The sequence below is a fragment of the Corvus kubaryi genome, unplaced genomic scaffold (assembly GCF_017639235.1).
Source record: "Corvus kubaryi isolate FWS band 111438036 unplaced genomic scaffold, C.kubaryi_AGA036_p1.0 78, whole genome shotgun sequence".
NCBI classification, from domain to species: Eukaryota; Metazoa; Chordata; class Aves; order Passeriformes; family Corvidae; genus Corvus; species Corvus kubaryi.
The window spans coordinates 10,407,142-10,424,741 of NW_024582065.1; the positions used below are offsets into that span (position 1 = coordinate 10,407,142).

A 17,600-nucleotide genomic window follows, 5' to 3' on the forward strand; every position below is an offset into this window, starting at 1 on the left:
TTAAACACTTCACACATGTGAACAGCGGTTGCGTATCAGAGTTTGTTTGAATCAGAGGCGGACTGATGTGAAGTAATGTGAACTACAACAGGATGAAATCTGAACATGTCAAAATAACATTTGTTACTTTATTAAGGGATTACAATATTACAGGGGTAATCTAATATATTAAAAACCCTACTTTCAGTTATATACAACACATGCTAAATCACACATACTGTGGTAAAGATGTGATGAGGTAATAAGGGAAAAGTATGCAAACACACACAAACGCTCAGTGTCTTACAGGCTGACCAAAAAAATATGTTGAACTTCTGGAGGCTTTTACTCTGCCTCTTTTATGCATTTTTTAACTTGTATTTTTTGTAGTAGTTGCTGTTTTGTAATGGGTGTGTTAACAATCTGTTATAGAAACCTATTTCAGAAGAATATTAGAATTATGGCAGTCTGTATTTCATAAGTGTGACTGACCTCTAAATATAAATTGAGTAATTCTATTTAATAATTTGACAGTAATGTTATAATTATGAAATACGTTAAAAATAACTTCTCTTGGCTACTGATAAGTTCTCTATATAATTTTTATTTAAAGGCTAAGGATATTAAATAGCTTATAAATTGGTATCCATCATTTGCCTGCAAAGTTGGATAGACCCTTTAATTTATATCCAGCCATTTCTGATTACAGAGGCTACACAGCAGGTAATCACTGAAGTCAGGTACAAAATACTGTAACAGTTGTGTAGTATAATATGTTGGCTATATAGCACATAATACCTGTTATAAATCTGGATTAATTTCCATATGCAAGTAATTACTTCATTTTGGTAAGAAAAATAATTAGTGTTTTTAATCTAAAATATTTGAATTAATGGTGAATTTTTATAGGAGCAGATTATTTAAATGCTCTTAGTGAAGGGAAAAGGCCAGATTTATGAGGATGGTAATGGTTTGAGTATCTGCTCTCAAAACAGAATTATATACTAACTTTATTCATGGTAGTTAATAAAGATTACATAATCGTCACACTAATGTACATATACCAGCTACATAGTTCAAAGGATATGATTCCTGTGTCAAATGATTGCTTATAATAACAATAATAAAACTCTTGCTGTACAGTTTGTAATATTTCCTGTATTTGAGAATATTTATACATAACATACAAAAATACTTAAATGTGGTGGCAATATTTTTATCATCCAGACTTAATTTACAGGGAATAAAAACCCGGCAGTTTATCTACAGTTTTCATCTAAACTGTGAGTTCTAATAGTACCAAGACGTGTTCTGAATGTTATTACAGTTCCTTTTTTTTCATCAGCTCTTTTTCCTGGGATGATTCTTGAAAATACAATATACAAGCCCTCATATCAATAAATGTACAGTATCTTACATTCCTTATTTCTGAAAAGATAATTTCAGGTAATAACATCATAGCTTTATGTGATTTTTAGAGCAATAAAGCAAACCAAGAGAAGAGTTATTTCAGTGAAATGTGTTAGGGTTAGGTCTTATCATCATAACAACTTTCTTTAGTGAATATGATCCTCCCCGGAATTCAGCCCAGTAAACACCATCCTGATATCGACTGCGGTAGTGTCCTCCACGATACCAGACCCCATTGAGATTTGAGTGAGCACACGCATTGTACCACCATCCTCCCTTCTGGTAATGAGCACAGTTACCTGCAAAGGAAAGCTCCAGTTCAGTCTGAGAAATAAATGAAAAATCTTAAAGCAAGCAAGCTATATACAAAACTTGGTTGGTTGTTTTGGGGTTTTTTGGGGTTTTTTTAGTAACTGTATGTTTAACACGTAGATATCCTGTGATACAAGGTGAACTTAGGCTTCTTCAGGAACCAGCTAAGTAGTTACGTTCTACAGATAGAATCCTTCTTGTTACTCTCTCTTGCCTGAAAATCAGTGTGTGTTACTGTCTCAAAAAACCATCCATAGGGTATTTTACAGACCCTTGTCTAGTGTAAATGACTTTTAGTTTTGGTGTTAGCATGTGTAAGGGTTGACACATCCGTTTGTACTTCATAAGGTACTAACTGACAAATCCCTTTGTAAGTGCAATTTCTTTCTTTGTATGTATAACTGTAAGTATTTTTCGTTTTTCAAAAAAAAAAGATTAAAGGGGTGGGGGGGTGGGATATAAATGCAAAAATGGCAAGGCAGCTGAGAGGGACCTCCTACCTGTATATACGTCATGGTCCCTGTCTAGCGTGGTGAACTGTTTGCCGTTGTGCCAAGTGAAAGAATCTCCTGCGTTGCCGTTGTAGCGTCCCAGTCTCAGCTTGTAGTACTCACTCTCAGGCTCCAGTCTGAAGCTGGCATACTCAGCAAATACTTTTCTACCTGACCAGTCTTCCATTGTTATGAGCAGTTTGTAGTTACCTTGATTTGTTAACCAATAAATGTTTTCTAATCCAAGCCAATATTCTCCATCTATATTACCAAATCCTTGCTGTAAAGGAAGCAAGAGAAGCATGTTAATATCCTGCATCTGTGTTAGTGGTAAATATGAGTGTATTCTTAAGTAGAAAACTGCAGTAACTTATTTTATAGAGACTTCCTCTTCTGTAAGGATAAACACACAAGTTCTTTTTCAAGTAGGCTCTTGGCCAGACTCTAAAATCACTCTTTAAATTAACTTTACCGATAAGTTTTAGAGGGTGGAAAACATTAACTGGCTCTCTCATCCTAACCTTGTATGTCTCCCAGTTCCTGAAAAAGTTGACAGAGCCATCCAGACGTCTCTGAATGACGGTCCAGCCACCGGGGTCATGCCGTTGGTCACACCAGACCTGCATCAGCTGGTTTGTGTTTTCTGGTTTTACAAGATAGATGGAGCTTGTGTCATGGCCGTCTTCTAATGCTTGTAGACAGTCTCTCCAGGGCCCTGTGTCAAAACAGAAGGGCTCTGCATCAAACTGCCATTGAGCATACCTTTAATGCAGGGCAGTATTTGAACTGGTAGCTTTTTATAGTAGATTGGTTTCACTGAATAGTGGATTTGTTTTTCCTCTTATTGAAGGACGAGTATCCACCAAGTGTTTTCAGACAGGTGCATTTATTGTAACTTTATTTCTGGAACATATCACAATGAATTACTGCTAAATGTAGATTTTCTAAAAATTTATTTTTTTTAAGGCAGCTGTACTGGTACTTTTACCATCTATTATATCTTCAAAGAAACATAAATATGAATGACTCCATAGATCAGTAAGAATTTCCTTCAAAACAAAACAGTAAGTTTGACCTTTATTCTGCCTTTGAGAAATTCAGCTTTTTAGATCCCCAAAAATGTCACTGGCAGAGACATTAACAGTGGAAGCAACAACATAAATTCTGATTGTAGGTCTTAGTGCCGCCTTAATAAATTACAATGTAACATAGAAATTAAGTTGGTTTTTTTTTTACGTGGAGTGCTTGTGAGAGACACTTTATATAAATGAGAACACTCTTAAAATGCTTTGCATTCACAGACATAGCAGTTAACACAGTCTTGTTTTCAGAAGGAGAGAAAATGCATTTTTTCCTTCAGTTCAGTAGAGTCCATAAAGAGCTTACACTTTTTAAAGTATCTTATATTCCTGATTTTTTAAGACATTTTCTCCAATGGTAAGATAGATTCCATTTTAATGAGTCTGAGAAATTCAGATATAAATGATTTAGCATCTGTGTTGATATCTGTAGATAGACTCCCCCAGCTGCTTCCTGAGCAGAAGAGTGAAGCCAAAAAGAATCCTCAGGATTAGAGATTAGAGCCCCTGGATTGATTCTCCCTGCCCACTGAAGGAGTAAGGCTTACTCACTGAAGGAGTCAGGCTTGTCAGATCTTCTCATTAGGAGCCTTACTGAAGCATATACTGCTATCAAGAGTAATTTCTGTTTTAAATTATCTCAGTCCTATGCTTTTTCATAATTCCCTGTCCAACACTAGTAATGGTACCCAGCAAATGAGTTAGAAATAAATTAGTTTCATAAAAATGATCTCAGTGTTTTGGAGATTATGGTTTTTTTGGTCTTTTTAATTCTTTTAATCGGCAAGTCAGTGTACAAAGAGGCAATCCAAGTCTTTGTTCTGTGGCTAATGAATGCTGTGTTCTTGTTGCCTCAGTCATAATCAGAGAGTGTACCTGGAGTTGTGCTTCTAAGCCCCTTTTCCATTTCTTTTGTGGCTAACTGTTTAGATTTCTGGAAGTTAAGATGCAGATGCTGTGCTCTGTCACACAGTTGCACGGCTCATTATGAGAGGGGGGAAGAAAATGTTAATGAGTATTAATAATGTAAATTGCTCTGGTTTATTTTATCACAATATGTATGTAGTGGCACTTACTAAAAATAAAAAAGAAAGTCATTATTGAAGAAACTCCTAAAATAGTCAAAGAGCTTTGATCTTGTCTTCATAAAAATAAATATATAGCAGTATGCAGTATAGTATTTACACCATTCTAATCTTGCTGTTTCTTATATGGCACATGGCAGCAGTGCTCTACTGCACACAATTCTTTTTTCTGAAAGTGATTTGAGGTGAACTTTTAGAAATATGTCAAAGTAGAATTTGCCACTGTTTTTCCATGATAAGTGGTTTTTTGTCAGACAGTAACTTTTCAAAATTTCCACTAAGGTATTTTCCCTTGAAAAAGCGAGAACACCCTGACTTTAAGGTAGGTAGTTTTGATAAAATCGTCTCTAGGGAGTCATAGAATCGCAGAAAGGCTTGGGTTGGAAGGAGTCTTAAAGCTCATCTCATTCCACCTCCTTTCCACAGGCATGGCCATCTTCCACTAGGCCAGGTTGCTCCAAGCCCCATCCAGCCTGGTCTTGGACACTTCCAGGAATGGGGCACCTACCAAAAAAAAACCAACAAAAAAACCACAACCAGAAAACAAACAGCATGGACAAAGTTTATACTAAAGCTACTGAGAGTAGTAAGACTGTAGTAAGACTGTGATAAAGAGAGAATATTGGTCTACTACTTTTTGAGAAAGGAAGGCTGTCAACAGATTAATAGAAGACATTCATTATTTTTCTTGTATTTTGCTTTGGTTTTCATTGCACAGGTTGGCTATGATCAGATGGTTAGTACAGCCAGGAGCTTTGGCTAAGGTTGAGAACTCAACACATACTATGGAAAGGACTGGATGAAGTATGGGTGGATTTTTTCCAGTGGCTGGGCAGTTGTGGTGGTGGGTTTTATTTGGTTTGTAGGATGTTGCTTGTGGGTGTCTTTTTGAGGGTCCGGACACCCAACTGAAGCATCTTTTATGGCATTAATTGTAAGGAGGGGTTTTGTTTGAGATGTGCTTTGTGAATGGAGAACATTCTGGAGGATGAGGAAAAGGTATTAAATGTTTCTTGACTGAAAAGAAATGTGAGGAGAGGGGAAGGAGGATACCCTGGAAATAAAAGCTTAATTAGCTTAACTTCAGTTGTTGGAAATTTGCTTGAACAAATAAAAAGCTGCAAGTGAGAAAATAAGAGAATATTATAATCAACTTGTGCAGGAGAAGCATGAAACTTCTTTTTCTGAGAAGTTACATAATCCAGGGAGAAGGAGCAGATGTCAAATCTTAGAATTGTGCACTGCCAAAGGGACCTCAGGAGATCAATGTGAAAAATTGCTGAATAACCAGCACTTCTTCAGGTGAAGATCTGGGAGTTCTACAGGGTTGCAAACTGGTTCCAAATTAGCGTTTTACTCTCCAAAAGCAGGAAAATGTATGAGGATAGATCAGTGGAAGTACTGTGCACCTGAGGTAACTTTCTGTTCTGCTGTTTGATAGTGAATCCTCAGCTCCAGTTTAAGGACTTGAAAGCACAAGGAGGATGTGCACCAATTAACAAGTTTTCAAAGAGTGTAAGGGAATGAAGGGGAAAGGTATTTCACTTCCAGAAAGATACGGGAATACTGTTGAAAGCTTGAACCTACTTTGAGATTGAAGTAAAAATGTAATTATTAAAGAGGCCATAGTGTATTGCTCCAGAGGAGTTGTAGTAGACCTGATTTTCTTCTGAGAACTTTTCCTTATATAATAGATCAGAATTGTGATATTTCTGGCAGAGGTTCTGCATGCCACAAATGCAGGCTTTGGTGAGCTCATCTTTGGCAATTCCATGAAAATGCTGCTTTGTAGCAAAATGGTTTAGAGACTTTAAAGACTTAAGAGACTCAGTGCTTTCGACTGAGAGACCTTAACTCAAGTTTTTTTCATTGTGAGTATTTCCATGGAGAAACAAGCTGGGGGTCTTTTGGTTTGGTTTTTAACATGTGGCAGTTGCATTATTTGATAGCCCTAAAAAGTTTGTTGATGTCCTTTGGAGTATGTTGCAAATAGCCATGAAATACACGGAGTGCAGTTCCCCTGCATTACTTTATTTCAGTTAGCTCCGAGTTCAGAGATCTGTGACTCCCTGTCTTTTTTCTGAAGAAGATATGTGTCATCCACACAGTGAAGAGCAGACCTTTCTTGTATGGAACACATACCTGAACTGTTTTGGGTATGGTTTTTTTCAAATGTGGGACCATAGGTGAAACTGAATTCTTTACCTGTTACTTTTGTAATCACGTAGATCAGTTGTTTCCTAATGTGATTTCACATAATCTAATCTTGTTTGTGGCAGAACTCTTAAGACTCTTCATAAGGTCTGTATAATATCCCTTACTATTCCACCACTTCCTTCCTTTTTTTCTCCTGTCTAAAGCACAAGTGCCCCAAGTAAGATACACAGCAACTATGTATTCCTTTGTTAATTACACAAGCGCATTATCGTATGCTAGATCAACAAATTTGTAGTAACTTCATAAATGTTTACACAGTGTCAAACTCCTTCAGATGTCATGACTTGTAGCAGTTCAGTCTTGAGCAAGGGTAAATAGAATTTAGATGACTTGATAGTAAGATTTTTTGAAAGTCCTTTATCTCATACATATAATAAAAATGATAGGTTTGTCTTGGCAAAGTAGCATGAGAAAATCTGTGGGGCTAGTGTGTCTGAGTCTTAGACATTCACAGTTCATTTTTTTGCTTTCTTTCTGTGTTTGTACTACAGCATATATGTAAAATTTGCCAGCTAAATAAATTCTGACTGCATTTTTGATTATTACAATTAAAATATTGCCCACTGCATATTAGCATAAACTGAAGTAAATGTATCAGTAATACTACTTACCAGATGGTTTATCAGTTGAAGTTGGAATACTAGTAACTGCAGGCATGGTTGGCAAGGTAGGTGGCAGAACCTTTAAGTTCTGATCACTTTGAATCTCATTAGTAGATATCTGGTTATTAATACGATTGTAAGTAGGAGGATGGTACACTTTAATTGGTGGTTGTGGAGTTTGTGGCAGTGGCTTTATGGATGGCATTCTTTGACAGTGTTCTTCCAGCTGGGCAATTATTATTGTCTGGTTATTGGCAATTGACATCAAATGTTGATACTTGTGCTCTAAGTCTTTGTATTTGTTTGCAAGCTGCAACATATCTGCAGTTTGGTTCAAAATCTTATTTTCAAGTTGAGAAAGTTCTAAGGCGTTATCACGTTTTCGGATAATTTCATGTAATAGCTGCATGTAGAGTTGTGTGACACGAGAATTCATATTTCTGCTCTCTTTTCTTAAGAGTTTAACTTCATTAACAATTCCACCATCCACCTCTACCAGTTGCTGGAGAGTTTCTATTTGTCTCTTTTGTTTAAGAAGTTCATTGTTAAGTAACTGTAATTCTTGTTTATTTACCCTGTTTTCAAGCAAAACTTCAGGCTCCTTAGAATTTACACAAATGGCACCTGTCACTCTCTGCTGAGGTACAATAAAGGTGTAAGTGCATTTGTCCTGTGTGTCACTGGAACGCTTATATCTGTTCATATAAATGAATTCTTGATCTTTTTCCTTGTCATTGCCTTCAAATTCCTGTGTTTCACTTGTAGTAACTCCCACAACAGTTACTAGCATTAAACAGATGAATCTTGTTGTCATCATGATCCTCTAGTTCTGGTCAAATATTCTTCTGCAAAGAACTTCCTAAAATCTGTTTTAAAATAAATTTAACAGTAAGTAAGGAGTAGGAAATCAGTGTGGATTTACAAATAATAATCTCTTCTAAAACTTACAAAATAGTACATAGTAACTATGAGTACAGATGAGGTATTTTTCTTGTCCAGCATCAACTTCTGTTGATTAAAGTGGACATCATGGGGATTAGTTGTATCTTTCTATGGTCAGAACTGTAGTTACTAGTTGCTAGTTCATCTAAAGCCTGCCAAGAACCATAAGAAAGTAAGCAATAAATAAAAGGATTTGAAGAGTCCTTTCTTCTAGGCAAGTACCACAAAAGTTTTCAAGATTGGTGTTTTCATTTAAATATTAATTACACTTTCCATTTCTTACAGTTACAAATACAACCTTTAAATGTAAACAGAATGTAAATTAATATGCGTATTAATGCTGCTAGAAGTTCTAAAAATATCAAATAGTTAATTTGCAGTATTTTATAACTGCGTATATATATATTGCAAGAGATACAGCTTAGGTGACATGTAACAATTTTACTTTATTCAGCAGTATTGAACCTCCATTGTTTAAAAAAAAAAAAAAGGAAAAACTTATTTTACATTAGTCCTTAATAACTGTAAATTAAAAACTCTACTACTCAGATATTATAGGCAGTAAAATCTGTTATTTTTCCAGACTAGTAGAATTTACAACCGAAACATTTACTGTGATTCTCACTGGAGACACTGTCTCTACACTCAGCCTAGTCATCTCACTTCAGAGTTCCTTCATGAAAGGGGAAAAGCAGCTGTGTCTGTGTATGGTGCACAGTGATCTAAATCAGCTGGTACTGTCTACAGGCAACTGCAACAGCTCCCCTTTGGTGAAATTACCCTAACTTATTCTCCACGCAGATTCATATTCAAGGTGGAAAGCTGAGGCCTTCACAATCTCTTGAAAAATAAGTCAATACCAGAACTTTGTAGGCAACAGTACACTCGGAAACATGGGTTTAGCATTGTCACTGCTGCCAGAAATGCCCATTTCACAAACCACTCTCTGATCAGCCACTTGAACAGCACTTTGATGTCATGTATTTCTAAAGCTTTTTTGTTGTTGAATTTTAATACTCATAAGCAACCTAGTTTTCTTAAATAAAATGAATGAAAAATGCAGTGTGGAGTTTTTTCAGTGTATAAAAAGACTGATACTTTTTAACCAAGGTGGTGTTGCCATCCTGTTTTTCTTTGCTTGTAAAACATTTCACAGGGAATAACCAGTCAGTATTTAAGTATCTATCACCTTACATCGTTAGTACCATAAATTTTTTTAAATTACATGAAATGGTGATAGTAACAGCTGTGAGAAACTGGAGTGAGTCCAGCTGAGTACACCCAGCATGGATTGCTGGAGGCTGGCAGACATGATGCATGAAGAGTAGCAGGAAGAGCATGGTTTGTGTAGCCTCCAGAAGAGAAGGTAAAAAAAGACATCTTACTGCTCTCTTCAGCTACTTAATGGGTGTTCATAAAGAAGATTAATTTCTTTTTGGAAGTGCACAGTGAAAGTATATGGTGGATACAAATTACCTCAGGAAAAAATTGGGTTTTATTAAAAAATGAGCTTCACTGTGAGGGTGACTGAGGACTGAAGCAGTCACCCAAATAGGTGGTAGATTCTCCATTCCTGGAAATACATGAAGTTTTGATTTAGGTAAGGCTATGAGCAGTCTGATCTAATGTTGAAACTAGACTTGCTTTGTATGACAAAGATAAGGTCCCATCCAATCTAAACTGTTTTATGATTCTAGGCAGCTGCTGACTTTTAGGAGTTTGGTTTTTTTTTTTTAATTTCAAGCTAATAATGGATATGCATCCTTAATTATTCATACTGAGAAGAGAGATGGTTGTCATTCGTATTTTTCTGTTTTTGTGAAATAAACCATAGATGTTTCTGTAAAAGACTCAAACAAAGTGACCAGGACTTAATCTTTCTTAAAACTTTTGGATATATCTTTTTGCCTCAGTTTCTTATTTGGAATAAACTCATTTTCATTTTGCAAGTAGAAAGGAATTGTGCTGTACAGAACTTTTCAAAAATCTTGAAAGCATGTCAGGTGAAAATCTGGAGTTTGACACGGTTTCTGTAAGGAAAGCAGTGCTATTTGGAGCCCTGGAAAACAGGGAACGTAAATTCACCTCAGACAGCTTTAACTTGCATAATCAGCATTTGCACAGCAGGTCACACTTGGAAAACCGGGCAGTTTTCCAAGCCTCATGTTCCTGCACAGATGACTGGTTTTGCAAATGTCTCTTGCATATAGGTGTAAAACAGTTTTATTTCACTGTTGGAATTTTAATATCCTTTTCTCCCCCCTCTATACCTGTACTTATTGTGACCATGGAAAAGAAACTAATTTTTTCCTCAGAGTTCACTTCTGTTACAGCTCAGATGTTACAGCATCTCATATCTTTAATTGAGCATGGCTTTGGGGTACCCATACTTTTCTGAGCTGAAGAAAGGGCAACATCTAACAGATTTTTCCTCCCAATTTTTTTTAAGAACTGTGTAAGAAAATAATGGGACAAAGTTCATCAGCCTCATTATAACATACCATCTTAATGATCATCTAGTCCCACTGCCTGACCATGTGAGTGACCCCTCTCTAGGAAGCCTGTTCTAGGGTTTGACCACCGGTTGCAGACGGCAGGCCACCAGTGAATGCCATCAGCATGATTAGACTGTGCTGAAATGTTTCTCTGTCATTATCCTGCCTGTGTGTTACCTTTTCGAAGATGTTCTTCTTACAAGAAAAATGAGTGGAAGGAAAATCACACTGGTAAAAGAATGCCCCAGTAGAAACAGAAACGAGAACCATACTGTCATCAGCTGTTCTTCTTGTAGTCTGTTTATGAAAACTTCCTAAGTCTCTTATTTTCTGTACTTGTTTGGTAAAAAAAAAAAAAAGTGTTTAGAATGAGGCCTATTTGTTGCATATTGTGAAGGACCACATGAATAAATGGCATTCCTTCCTTTCTGCAGTTGGATTAAAATGGAGTTCACAACATGGTCATTTGAACAACTCTCAGTGATTAATCTTCCAGGGACAAAAAAGCTTCCTGGAATGGAGGAGCTAGGGAGGGAAGCCAGAGAAACAATTTTAAGGAAGGATTTAATGCTTTTTTAATACCTTCCTCTTTGAGTAGCAGAACATCTGATTCTTAGGACATTAGGATTCCTTTCCAGGTGAGAGGAAGAACGTATCTGATGTCTAGGACATGAGCTTTCAGTTTTCTCCTGTGCCCAGTAATTGCTGATGCTCCTTGTACTTGACTGCTGCCATTGCTTGCTGATCATTCAGTTCTTCCACTTTCTCTGGCTCCCTTCCTCTCACCCTCTGCCAGTAGCTCTTCTGCAGTGGCCTGGGAGGAAACTATCTTACTAGGGCTGTATTTGTTCCCAGTGCAAAATTCCACTTAGGCAGCTGTAGACTTTTCAACCTAAAAGCACGCTTGCAGGTCTGGGGCAAATTTTCTTAATTACTGGAAATACAGCGTGTCTGTCTCTTATCCTCATGCATACTGACAAAACTTTAACATACAAGCATACCAACAAAACACAGGTGAATGAAGCACACTTAAAAAGAAATTATTTTGATTAAACATCAAATGGAGCTTGTAATTAGACTGAAGTAATTTTATTATTCCATTTCTAGATTCTAGCTGTTCAGTACTCATAAAAGCACTTTTCATGGCAGTATATTTTACTTTTTATTCAGGCGAAATGCTTTTTTTTCCTGTTTGTCTTTTGCCAGTATAACTGCATTTGTATGAAAACGTTTGGTGGCATTGTTGTGTGGCATATAATTGTCCCAGCTTTACACTCCTATCCAGCACAAGTGCTTTGGTTAAAATTTCAGCTTGTATACCAGATGTTTGCCTATCTGTGTATATAACTAGAAGTAGGTGGTTTGCTCATTCATTGTTTACCCAAGTCAGGATGTTTTCATGATCTGGTGACAAAAGAGGAAATAAACTTTCTGAAAGGGATATTGGATGTTTCAGCATTTGATTGCTTTTTCTGTCTTTTAGAGAAAAAAAAGTAAATAAAATCTTACTTTGGCTTTCCTTTGAAACATTTTTCTGTCCTGTATTCTGTCTTGCTTATATGCACCTTTTCATTAGTCAAAATGTTACCTTTTGATTTTTACAAATATCTTGAAATTTATCTATTTCAAGAAGATTTTAGTGTTTTACAATATAAAATTTTATAGATGTTTCACAACCTCTTGTTTAATCACTGTCATGACTGAAATTACAAAGGTAAAAATATTTTTACATGCAAAAATATTACTGTTTGGCAAATATTCACTTCTGTTTTCAATCAGCTTGCCTTAAGAAGGAGCATTAAAGGTAGCAATGTCAGCACTATGGTCTTTTTGGGTTTCAGCTACTTAAAATATGCATCATATTGGATAATCCAAATTGTATATCTTTTTTCATTATCTGCTGGCTTTGATGTCATGCCTTGGGGGATCTCATTTTTACTAAACAGACTGGTTAACTGTCTCTTTCAGGTTTTATGAAATATTTTCCCTAGGAGATTTCTGTGTACAAGTGAACGTCCGTCTCCATCAGATGAAAAATATGACTTATCATAACAATCATAAAATCATTAAGCTTATCTGAAAATGCTGCCAGTAGCTTGCTTTTTTTTTTTTTTTTTTTTTTTTTGCTATGGCTGTTTTTTGTTGAATTAGATTTGTTCATAAAAGAGACACTTGCCTTATTACTCTGGCAAGAAATGTGTATATGAAAGCCTGAGTATATATTGTCAACACTCTTGCATCTAGATCTCAAGTGGTTTTGCAATGTTGAGTCTTTCAACCATTGAGAGATTGGCATTTGTGTCTAGGAGTTTATACTACATCCGTTTTACACCTGTGCTTTTCAGGGTCCTGCAAAAAGTAGAGCCTAAACAGTAGGAAGACTACTGGATGGTGGCTGAGCACTGAACTTTATTGTTGCTTAGGATTACAAGTCAGTTTAAGGAGGAAGGGTTTTGATACTTAAGATGTCATCTGCTCTGTAGCATTTTGGAAAAGTACAAAAGCAAAACAATGATCTGTGTGAATCTTGTGTGGAAAACCTTAACTAAGACAAATGGGTAAAATAATTCCCTGGATTTCATACCAGAATAGAAGTTTTGTATCTTAAATTGCATTATTATGGGTTATTTCTACAGATAAGGACCATAACAGATCCCAGTAGGTAAAAGCAGTAGAATTGCTTCTTGCTACTATTTCTTGTTGCTATTTCAAATATTACTGTATTTCTGTGTATAGTAAACTGCTACAAAGCCAGAGAAACATAGGTGTGACAGTGTGATGCATTCATAGAAAGGCAGCTTTTGAACACGTGATACGTGACACTCACTACCCTTGGAGAGACTCCTTTACAGAGAAGGCAATTTTCTGTGCTAAAACTCATGTTACACAAGAGCATTTCTGGGGACTTGAGTAGCTATTTGGACTGCAGTATAGTTGAGTTTACTGCAAAGATAAGAAAAAACACTACCAGTTCAGTTTGTGGAACTGATAGTCAGAACCTGGTATATGATGCAGACAGCAGCAAATCTCACTTTAACAAGTTAGAAAAGATTTTTAATGGCTTGTATGTTGCAGCTGAGGAACTAAGGAGGCAAGACTAGTTTACTGGGCTATGATAATTTTTGTGAACAAGGTGATGCAGTAGGTTTCCTACATGACTTAGACTTAAGCAGGAGTGCTCAGAGGCTGTCAAAATAAAATAGGATTCTCCATTTAAGTAATTGTATCTTTGGGATAACAACTGTTGTTTTTACAATAATCATTGTCACTCTGCCTCCCTAAAAAGACTCACAGAGTATTACATACCTTAGAAGTTAATTTCAGGATTGTGGGGGTTAATTTTTTTAATTATTTCACTCCATTTTCTGTATAGGGTTTTATTTTTGTGGTGTGGGTTGGGATTTTTTGGGGGAGGTTGGGTTTTTTTGTAATAGGTGACTTTCATTTAATTAAAGAGTGGATAGGCAAGGTCCAACACTCAGCATTTATTTCCATCTCTACAAATTGCTCTGACTCAGGAAGGGCTTACAGTCTAGAGGCTGGATTGTTAAGTTTGTGTAGGTCCAGCGTGCCAGAACTGAATGCACTGTAATTACTCTCACACATCAAAGCCTTTTAGAAATACCCAGATAGATGAAAAACACACATATAAAAAGGATGACATACACACTTTTGCATAACACTCGTATTTTCTGAAATGGTTGCTTTGACGATGAAGAAAAAATGATACCATACATACAGATGAGCTCATTCAGCTACACTAAACCAAAATTCAGCTCTGTGGGTTAATCAGCTCTTTTGTGCTGGTCATATTTAATAAAATGAGGCTAGGACTCCTTCTGATGGGCTGGCTTTTCCTCCATACCTCTGATATGCCATCTTTTGTGCAGAGTCCTCAAGCACTGAGGCATGTAAAGGAAGGCATGTTCACAAAAGGCATAGTGTTAGCTATGACAGCATTTATTCTCAAAAAGATAAACTGCTGTATTTTATTGTGAAGTCATACATAATTTGATAACTGTGCATTCTAAAGAAGAAACATGAACAGCTAGCAACACATCTTGACTGTTTAATACTTTTTGATACTAAAAGGTGTTTTTAGATTAATGCAGTTTTACATTTTTATTGCATTATAAAAGCAAATGAAGCAAGGGTGTTGAAAATGTAAAATCCTGCTATGCAAAGATCAGAGGGCTTGGTTTTGCATTTTTTTTAACAAATCTTAGGTTTTTGCTTCTGCAGAATCCTTTGATAGCCAGTGTTTGTGGACTTACAGTTAGCTGGCATGTTCCAGGCACCAAGCCAGTAATATGATCTGGATTTCACAACACCATTGTGATAAGACAGACAAGCATGAATTTTTTGAATCTGCTTGCTTTCCTACTCCCTGCCCCTCGTCTTAGAGCTCATGCTCTGTTTTTAGTCCTTCTCACATTTTCTTCCATGGAATTATATTAATTTATTCTCTCAATTTTTACCTCTCAAAGGTAATCTTCAGACTTAATGTGAAGTGTGTTCTTTTCTAAGGAGAGGGACTTCCACTGCTGCAGGGTTTCTTTTAGAATAAACTCACATCTTGACTTTTAGATGAAAAGTATTGCTGTGAAAAACCTAGATACTAATTTTTGTTTTCAGTTTTGTAAAAGGAAACAGCAATTCACAGTGGAAATACAGCACAGTAATATGTACACCACATGTATTGAAAAAACTTCAAAGTTGGGCTTGAAATTTTAAAGTAAATACATAGGAAAGGGCTGACACATAGTAGCATGCAGTTTTAGTTACGAAAACATGATACTAAACTGAATTGAGAAATTTAATTCCAAACTTATGGAGGGAATAACTTTTGGGGGGTTTGCCAGTAGTTACTTGCTTCCCTTGTAAAAAGCGCCACACTGGCATTGACCAATTAATTCCTTTAAGATTCTTTGTGTTAAAATACATTATCTTGACAGATTTTCTGCCCACTTAAAACTGGTGAAATTTTGGTTCAAGCACAAGTTCCGTTTTCTTAAAAGGTAATACTTTTTCTGATGAGGTGAATGGATGACTAAAGCAACACTTCAGAACGAGAGTGTCTTCGTGAGCTCTTAGAGAACTTTTGTTTTGAAATACTGTAAGTTGCTGCAAGAAACTGCAGAAGATTATGTATCTTTTGTTGCCATGTAACTTTAAGTTTTGGCAAAAGCTTTTTTTTAGTTACAAGAAGTACAAATTTTCTTCTTGATTACCAAGAATTTTAGTTGCGTTGTTTGTGGATTGTTCTTTGTCTTTACAGAAGTTCTGTCATAGATGTGGAATGTAATTACTGAAAGAGAGCACTGCTTTTGTTGTTGCTTCCCTTAACAGCGGCCTCACCTTATTTTCATTTAATCCAATCACTACCAGAAAGTGCTCATACTGTGTGTGCTCGTATGTGTGCATGCACATTGTCCATAACAGCCTTTAAACAGATTCATATTTTAATAAATGTGACTCATTTTACCCATGAAAAATAGCAGTTAGATCGTGTAATAGTTTGATGCCTACATTAATGTACTCATAAATGCTAGTTTCTTTTTTAAATTATGTTTTTGTGAAATACTTCAAATATTTGCTTTATAGACTGTTAAAGTATCAGAAACTTTTGTATCTCCCTAATCAGACATGAGTGTAAAAAAGACTGAATGGAGATTTAATAATTTTTAATACAGATACTCCTTTAGGAAATAGTATGTCCTAGAAAAACTCTTGGAAGGCAAGTTTAAGGAAGTGTGAAGATCAAAGTTACGTGCAAAAATAAGTAAGTTTTTTTGGTTTTTTGGGTTTTTTTAAATAAAATCGTATTCTTGAAAATAATATCAGAGCTTTCACTGCCTGGCATGTAATGTCTCAGCTATCTTTACAACTTTTATTTTAATAGGTGACGGATTTTTTCTTTGGGCTTGGGGGTGTTTTTTGTTTGAGTTAATACTCAACAAAACAGGCTGGCTGCTTTATCTTAGGGAGCAGTCCTGCTCTGATAAGCGTACATTAGCTGGGGGGCTCCGTACAGGAGCCATGCGTCCGGAACCAGCCGCGCCCGTGCCGCAGCCCCCCGCGCTGCCCGTCCTTACCCCGGCTTTCTCCTCGGCTTTCTCCCTCCGCTCCTCGGCCGCTCCCGTCAGCAGCGGCCCGACCGCGGTGACATCGCCTCGGCGACCCGCAGTCCGCGTGTGCCGTGCTGGGACTGGATGGGACGTACTTGGGACAGAGGCGCAATTCTTTTCCTTTTCTGCGTTTTTCTTGCTCAACAGCGTTCTGGGCTCGGCAGCCCGGGCTGAGCCCTGCGTCCGAACCGGTACCTTCCCGCGGGGTGCTCGGCGCTGCCGGCCGAGCCTTCAAGCGGCCCGGAGCAGCCTCATTTGAACCCCTGCTCTTTGTGGCAGGCTTATCCTAGCCGGGAAAGGGAGAGAGAAGGCAAAGCAGCGGCGAGCTGCCGGGCGCTGGTTGGACGGGCGAGCTGCCTCCGCCCCCGGCCGCCGCGGCAGCGGGGCCGCCGGGAGGAGCTTCGGCCACCCCGGCCGAGCCCTCCCCGCCCACGGTGCGGGACCTGGCCCTGTGGGAAGCGGCATTTCAGCCGCTAATGCCGGGGTTAAGGGGAAATTCGGGAGACCGCGAGGAACGCGGGCCCGGTCTGTTGGATCAAGTGAGAGCGAGGGTGTGTAACTGCGCGGGACTCGGCCCCAGAATGGGGGGGCGGCCACTTCCTGCCTTAAAATCTCGTCAGAGCGAGCTCAGGGATGCAGGGATGGATGTTCATCCCAGGCACTCGGGCGGGCGCAAGCCGAGACAGCAGACGCATTCACTGTAGCGCTGAGGGGCTCCTTTCTTAGTACTTCCTAGGTCATCTGTGTCAGGAAACAGCTCGATACCAGAAATAAAGGAAAATAAAATTGCCCAAATTCAAGCAAGCTCTTAAAACACTCTAATGCAGATTGAGAATTCGTTATTTGGCTGAACTTCAGTG

General features: G+C 37.6%; 2 protein-coding genes across 14 annotated transcripts in view; one reads left to right on the forward strand and one right to left on the reverse strand.

Annotated features, from left to right (window-relative positions):
* RALGPS1 (Ral GEF with PH domain and SH3 binding motif 1) overlaps positions 1 to 17,600 on the forward strand; it is an 85,098-nt gene that overhangs the window by 19,891 nt on the left and 47,607 nt on the right. The window lies entirely within an intron of this gene.
* On the reverse strand, positions 109 to 17,068 carry ANGPTL2 (angiopoietin like 2). Its single transcript, XM_042052564.1, has 5 exons — positions 16,708 to 17,068; positions 7,185 to 8,041; positions 2,714 to 2,907; positions 2,202 to 2,472; positions 109 to 1,688 (listed from the first exon to the last, which is right to left on the reverse strand). Exons 2-5 carry the CDS (start codon positions 7,990 to 7,992, stop codon positions 1,489 to 1,491), a joined length of 1,473 nt encoding a protein of 490 aa, XP_041908498.1. The 5' UTR covers positions 7,993 to 8,041; positions 16,708 to 17,068; the 3' UTR covers positions 109 to 1,488.